The 6,816-nt window shown below is 40.5% G+C and overlaps 1 protein-coding gene across 1 annotated transcript; it reads right to left on the minus strand.

The window, feature by feature from the left end:
- Nucleotides 1-598: 598 nt before the first annotated feature.
- On the minus strand, nt 599-3,182 carry LOC114188284 (uncharacterized). Its single transcript, XM_085665868.1, has 7 exons — nt 2,705-3,182; nt 2,296-2,479; nt 1,802-2,197; nt 1,566-1,644; nt 1,256-1,501; nt 1,028-1,066; nt 599-928 (listed from the first exon to the last, which is right to left on the minus strand). Exons 1-7 carry the CDS (start codon nt 3,180-3,182, stop codon nt 599-601), a joined length of 1,752 nt encoding a protein of 583 aa, XP_085521994.1.
- Between the last annotated feature and the right edge of the window lie 3,634 nt (nt 3,183-6,816).

The following is a 6,816-nucleotide window of genomic DNA, read 5'->3' on the forward strand; positions in this document are numbered from 1 at the left end:
CGACTCTAAGTTACACGCATCTGATCCTATATTACCCTTACTTTCTCAGTACTCTGTTGTAAGAATTTTGGACCAAGTACCACAGACTCTCCTTCCTGCTGCCAACACAAAGGTGTCTGACATCTCCTCCCATACAAGGCCTCGTAAGGTGCCATCCCAATGCTGGAATGGTAGCTATTATTATAAGTGAACTCCACCAGTGGTAGCACATCATTCCACGTCCCGAGGTGATCTAGGACACATGTTCTCAGTAAGTCCTCCAGAAACTGAGGTATTTCCACTAAGGTATTTCAAGAGGCTCCAATGTACCACCTGGTCTCTAGTGCTCGATCTTTGCTTTTTGGCACACTAAGCAAGATGCTACATAATCAGCCACATCAGTCTTCATGCCAGTCCACCAGAAATTTGCCTTTAAGTCCTTGTACATCTTAGTCATATCTGGATGTATACTAAGACGACTCTTATGCCCTTCATCTAAGAGAATTTTCCTCAAAACCCTACTACGGGGTACACACACCCTCTCTCTGAAACGCAGGATACCATCTTTGCCTATCCTGATGTCCTTTCTCTTCTCTGTCCCCAACTCACTAATAATCTGCTACAGTTCCTGATCCTTACCCTGTCCCACCCGAACCTCATCCAAGAACTCATTAGTTATCCTCAACATGGTGCACCGTATATGACCTGCCTCCATATCCAATCCCAGATTCATATCTCGCAGCTTCTCGATCAACTCCAACTCCTTAATCATCATGGCCGACACATAAGCTCTCTTCCTGCTCAGAGTGTCTGCTACAACATTAGCCTTACCAGGGTGGTATAACAGCTCAAAGTCGTAATCCTTCAGGTATTCCATCCAGCGCCTCTGCCTAATATTCAACTCCTTCTGATCAAACAAGTATTTTAAACTCTTGTGATCGCTGAATACCTGAAATTGTGCCCCATACAAATAGTGCCTTCATGTTTTGAGAGCAAAAATCACCGCAGCTAATTCCAAGTCATGTGTAGGATAGTTTTTTTCATTTACCTTCAGTTGGCGAGAGGCATAAGTATTAGGTCGTTTCTCCTACATCAACAAAAAACCTAAGCCCTGGTATGAAGCATCACAATACACTTCAAACGTCTTGGTTGTGTCAGGAATAGCTAGTATCGGTACAGTGGTCAATCTCTTCTTCATATTCTCAAAATAGACTTCACACTCGTTTGTCCAAGAGAAAGGCTGGTCCTTTCTAGTGAGTTGAGTCAATGGACTCACCATCTTAGAAAACCCTTCCGCAAATCGCCTGTAATAACCTGTCAAACCCAAGAAGCTTCTCACCTCAGTAACTGTCTGCGGTCTCTCCCACTTCACCATCGTTTCAATTTTTGCTGGGTCTACTGCTATTCCCTGGGCTGAGATTACATGGCCCAAGAACTGTACCTCATCCAGCCAAAACGCACACTTCGACAGCTTCCCATACAGTTTATGCTCTTTGAGAATTCCCAACACCACTCTCAGATGCTATGCGTGTTCATCCCGACTCTCAAAGTATATCATTATGTCATCAATAAACATGACAACAAACTGATCCAGGTACGGTCGGAATATCCTGTTCATGTAGTCCATGAAAATAGCAGAAGCATTGGTCACCCTGAACGGCATCCCTACATACTCATAATGTCCGTAGCGTGACCTGAACGCCGTCTTCTACACATCCTCCAGTTTGACTAAGATCTGATGATATTCATACCTCAAGTCAATCTTAGAGAACACTTATTCTTTATGGTCAGCTTATTCAACTGACGGTAATCAACACACAACCTCGAACTGCCATCCTTTTTCTTTACTAAGAGTACTGGTGCTCCCCAAGGTGATGCGCTCGGCCGGATGAACTTCTTCTCAAACAAGTCTTCTATTTGCTTCTTCAACTCAGCCAACTCCGCTGATGCCATTCTATAGGGTGCCATGGATATTGGGCTAGCTCCAAGGATAAGATCAATGGTGAAATCTTCATCCCTACTCGGTGGCAACTCTGGTATTTCATCTAGAAACACATTGGCATACTCCTCCACTACTGGAATTACACTGATCTTCTCAACGGTGCTATTCTTCTCTGTATGAGCGACTATCATAAAATAGGTGGCTCTAGCTTCCACTTCATTTATCGCTCTCTGGGCTGAGATTAACTCCAATCCCTCATGTTCTGGGAATACCAAACTGTGCCGTGCATAATCAATTATAATATGATTGTTAGACAGCTAGTCCATCCCCAAGATTACATTCAGTCCCTTCAAAGGCAAGCACACCAAGTTCACCTTGAATCTGTGACCTTCCACTTCCATTGAACACCAACGCAGACTGAACTGGTAGCTACTGGACCCGAGGAGGGAGTTGAAACAAGCAACTCACACCCCAAATCGCGTTTCACCAGATTCAATCTCCCCACACACGCATTAGCAATGAAAGAATGTGTTGCTCCAGAATTGAACAACACCAACACTGAATAACCCAACAATAAGTAAGGCTCAAGGATAAGGTTACCTGATCAAGTAGCCTCTGTGGAGGTCAAGGCAAAGACCCTGTAGGGCGCTCTAGCCCTTTCTACGGGTGTTCCTGCTGGTTTCTTCACACTTAGACTCTTCTTTTCTAGGCAATTATTTGCAAAGTGTCCAAGTTTGTCGCATATGAAACACTTGTGACGGTCGCTTGACCCTCCTACTCCACCTGTCAGCTTTGGGCAATTCCTTTTCAAATGGGGTCTGCCACACTGGTAGCAAGTGGGACCCTGAGATATCTGTGGTTGGCTGTAAGGCTTTTTCATCTGCTTCGCCTCTGCGACATTCCTCTGATGTCGGACAATTGGACTAGGGCCTTTCTCCAGTTGTTCAGCACTCTTGGCCTGTTCCACCAAGACTGGGAACCTTCTCTCTCTCAGAGGTGTTACCACCTTCTTCAGCTCATGTTTGAGTCCTCGCTCAAACTTCAAACACCTCCACTCCTCGGTGATGTACTGCAAGTAGTACCTCGCCAGATGCTCGAACTTGTTTACATACTCATGCACTGTCATGTCCCCTTGATGCAATGCAAGGAATTCATCCTCCCTGTCCTGTCTAGCTGTATCTGGAAAGTATTTCTCCAAGAATCGAGTCCTGAAGTTGGCCCAAGTCACCGGCTCTTCCCTAGTCCCCATCTGTTGTTTCATGCCTGCCCATCAATATTCAGCATCCTCATTCAACAGATAGGTAGCAAACAACAACTTCTGCTCATCTTCGTAGTTCATCACCTTGAAGATCTTCTCACATTTGCGGAGCCACGCATCCGCTTCATCGGGAGAGGCTTTGCCAGTAAACTCCGTTGGCTTGTGGCACAGGAAGTCCTCCACAGTTGGCACCCTAACTGGTGCAATCGCCGTTCTAGGCTGCGCTGCTACCGGTGTCTGCATCGCATCCACCATCCGGTGAATAGCTCCACGATGTCATCAACACCACTACCTTTTCTCCTCCTGTTAGCAACCATTGCTTGGATACGCCACATTACAATTCACTTAGTTAAACAAAGCCACTCATCTCTTACCAACATGCAACTAAATCACATAAACAATCAAACGGTAAGCTCACTCCCCAAAAGTCCCAAAATATTTTTAAAATATTTTCAAAACTTTTGCTCTGATACCAATTGTAACATCCCTAAGGAATATTACAAATTTTTAATAAATAAATAAAATAGGAAAGAAAAATAAATACCTCATTTTATATCATACCATTTCCCAAAAACACGGAAAATTTAAAACTTTAATATACATGTAATAAGAACAGGAAGCCATAATTTATAAAACTGAAATAATATTCCAATGGCTCCCAAAAGTTACATAATTATCTCAAAACCAAAATAATAAACATATATACAAAATCAGATGCGATCCCTCGCTCTGAGTCTAAGCATCTCCTGGCCCACCTGTCAAATCATCTGCTCCCGGATAACGAGTTATCCGATCATCGCCACACACACACAGAAAGGGTGAGCTATGCACAATATATAAAAGATACGTGAAATAAATATGTCATCCATCCCAAAAATAACATGAATAAATATTTCATTGTTTTCAAATTACCCAACCATGATCTCATATTCCTTCATTAGTCATTTACATGAACTAGGTCTTGGGACTTCACTGTGCTTCTAGGAAACTAACCCATTCGTTGTCCAACCCTATGAGCCTATCCTGCTCATAGTCTTGCCCTACAGACTCCTTGTCTGTAGTAAATCATCCAAGCCTTCTCAACTTGGACCCTGGCATGCACACAATCACCATACTATGGACTCCTCGCCCAATAGTAGCCGACGGGAACATAACAGTTCCTTACCCATCGTGCGTCCGACGCATGTAATCACCTTTAAGAAATAACAAGCAAACAGTCCAAATAGTGCACAAACACAAGACTTCGCGCCATTCTCGCTTAAGCCATGTCAGTTCGCCCAAGCTAGAATTTTTCCTAAAGCGATTGAGTTATCCACCCTACAGACTCCTTGTCTGTAGTAAATCATCCAAGCCTTCTCAACTTGGACCCTGGCACGCACACAATCACCATACTATGGACTCCTCGCCCAATAGTAGCCGACGAGAACATAACAGTTCCTTGTCCATCGTGCGTCCGACGCATGTAATCACCTTTAGGAAATAACAAGCAAACAGTCCAAATAGTGCACAAACACAAGACTTCGTGCCATTCTCGCTTAAGCCATGTCAGTTCGCCCAAGCTAGAATTTTTCCTAAAGCGATTGAGTTATCCACGGTTGAAATTCGGGCGAATTTGACAAAGATAGCCCCAGTCGAAAATCTTTCGAATTTGACGCTGTCGTACCTGGCTAAAATTCAACCAAGTTGGTCTTAGCCGAATTTGAGCCAACAAATATGTCTTTAAATATTATTAACCACTTCAAGTCAATAGTGCTAAATAGGCCTTGCCGGCCATTCCGTTTGGCATATTTGTTGGCTCGGGTAATACAACTTGTAATAAATATAAATTATATTCTAGCCTATATTATTACATAAGTATACCTTTTATTCTTTACTATTTCCTTAAAAAATTATTACATTCAATTTAGAGGTAGAGAAGAAATGTGGTAAATTGAAAAGTGATTAAATAACCTAAAAAGTTTTCACTTTTAATTGAGATTGTACTTGGGTTGATAGCGAGAACGCTAAAAACTTAATTGAGACTTTACATTAATTGATTTGAACATCTAAAACAATAATTAATTGAACAACATTCTTTAGGTAACCAATGATGAATCCTATTTTAAAAAAGCAATGGAATTAACCTTTTTACTTTGGTTATTTAATCTTTTATTTTTTTTATTTATATTTATGTACTTCTATTATTTTTATTTTATTTGTTTAACTTTTTAGCATATATTTTTCTTCAAGAACTAATTTATTAGGAATCAATTTCGTGTTCGTTGGGAGATGAATTTGGGTTATCTTACCCATACTAATATTTTAGACTAATTTTGCTAGCAATACTAAATTTGTTATAGTTTAGTGGTATTAATTTGATTGCCTTAATGATAGTGTTATCAATTGCCAACTCTTTAATATCATTGTTGTAGTTGCATCTTATCGGCTTGCTCCAATTGCTAACCAACGACCTCTTCAGTAATATTGGAAATTAGCCCTTGGGTCATAAAGTTCTTCTCTTTGACCCACCCTTTCAAGGAGAGAGGAAAGCATAAAGCACATATACCATGTGGTCCCCCATGGGCTTGGACGAACTTCATGAGAGGATGCCACCTTGTCTACTCCATTTTTTCCGTTTTATGCTTTAGATTTAACCTAGTTTCGAAAAGCTAGGCTTTGGTAATTGCTTAGGTGTCCTGAACTTTTGTCTATTTCCTAGAAGCCTCTATAACTCTCTATATAAGAGGTGCTCATAAGCTTGTAAAACGGTTGAACATTTTGAAGTAAAAGCTTATTTTGTATCAACCAAAATCGTGAGCTGAAACTCCTATAAGGAATGGAGTCTTCACCTTGCCTTATCTTGCTTAGCAAGTGGCAGCCACCATCACTAATCTCTAGGGTTTTTTTGCCATATGCCCCCCTCCCCTTTGAGTGGTGTGCTCCATCTTTTCTTCCATTATCATCTTTTAGGGGTCTATTTTCAACTTACTTGCTCATCTTAATTTGGCAGTATACTTCCATTTGATACCTTATTTTTGTTTTCTTGCTCAATTGGTTCCTTTCCTTCTCTTTAAGCCTTTTAAAGTGAACATTCACATCTAGACAGTTTGTTATCTTAATGTCCAGTGGGAATCATCATTAGGTTTTCTTAAATAACTCATCACCATATTAAAAAATCTAACATGAACTATAACATCCTAGGCGGATATTACTATTTAAATAAAAGAAAATAATAATAATAATAATAATAATAATAATAATAACTCAACCTTTAAAGTCTTTCCCAAAGTGCGGGAAAATTGAAACTTTATTAATCGTGCCATCATTTAAAATCCAAAAGTAATTCATTACAAACAAAACCACGTTCCAACACTAACTCAATCAGAAATTAAAAACTAGTCAAAAATAATTCATCAAAGTAACCTTGACTGTTAACCCCCACTTTGGCTCTAAGCATTACCTACACCACCTCAAACATCATCTACTCTTGTGTAACAAGTTACACGATCATCGCCAAACATACACAAAAAGGGTGAGCTCAATATAATTAAACATTAAAGAAAGGCATATTATAAATTCTCATGCAAATCATTTTAACTTAGCCCCAAAACCCCTTTTGAGAACTTTCCATTATGCACTAGAAATCAAGGCCTTCCAC

This window comes from Vigna unguiculata, chromosome 1 (genome assembly GCF_037176805.1).
Source record: "Vigna unguiculata cultivar grain cowpea cultivar isolate G323 ecotype 2 chromosome 1, ASM3717680v1, whole genome shotgun sequence".
Classification (NCBI taxonomy): domain Eukaryota; kingdom Viridiplantae; phylum Streptophyta; class Magnoliopsida; order Fabales; family Fabaceae; genus Vigna; species Vigna unguiculata.

What these genes read in the sequence shown, in the direction of transcription:
- LOC114188284 (XM_085665868.1), bottom strand. Translation starts at nt 3,182, where the DNA reads ATGAAACAACAGATGGGGACTAGGGAAGAGCCGGTGACTTGGGCCAAC. An exon ending in CGGAAGGGTTTTCTAAGATG is followed by an intron (nt 1,067 to 1,255) that starts GTGAGTCCATTG and finishes TTGTTGATGTAG; the next exon opens with GAGAAACGACCTAATACTTA. An exon ending in ATGCCTCTCGCCAACTGAAG is followed by an intron (nt 929 to 1,027) that starts GTAAATGAAAAA and finishes GCACAATTTCAG; the next exon opens with GTATTCAGCGATCACAAGAG.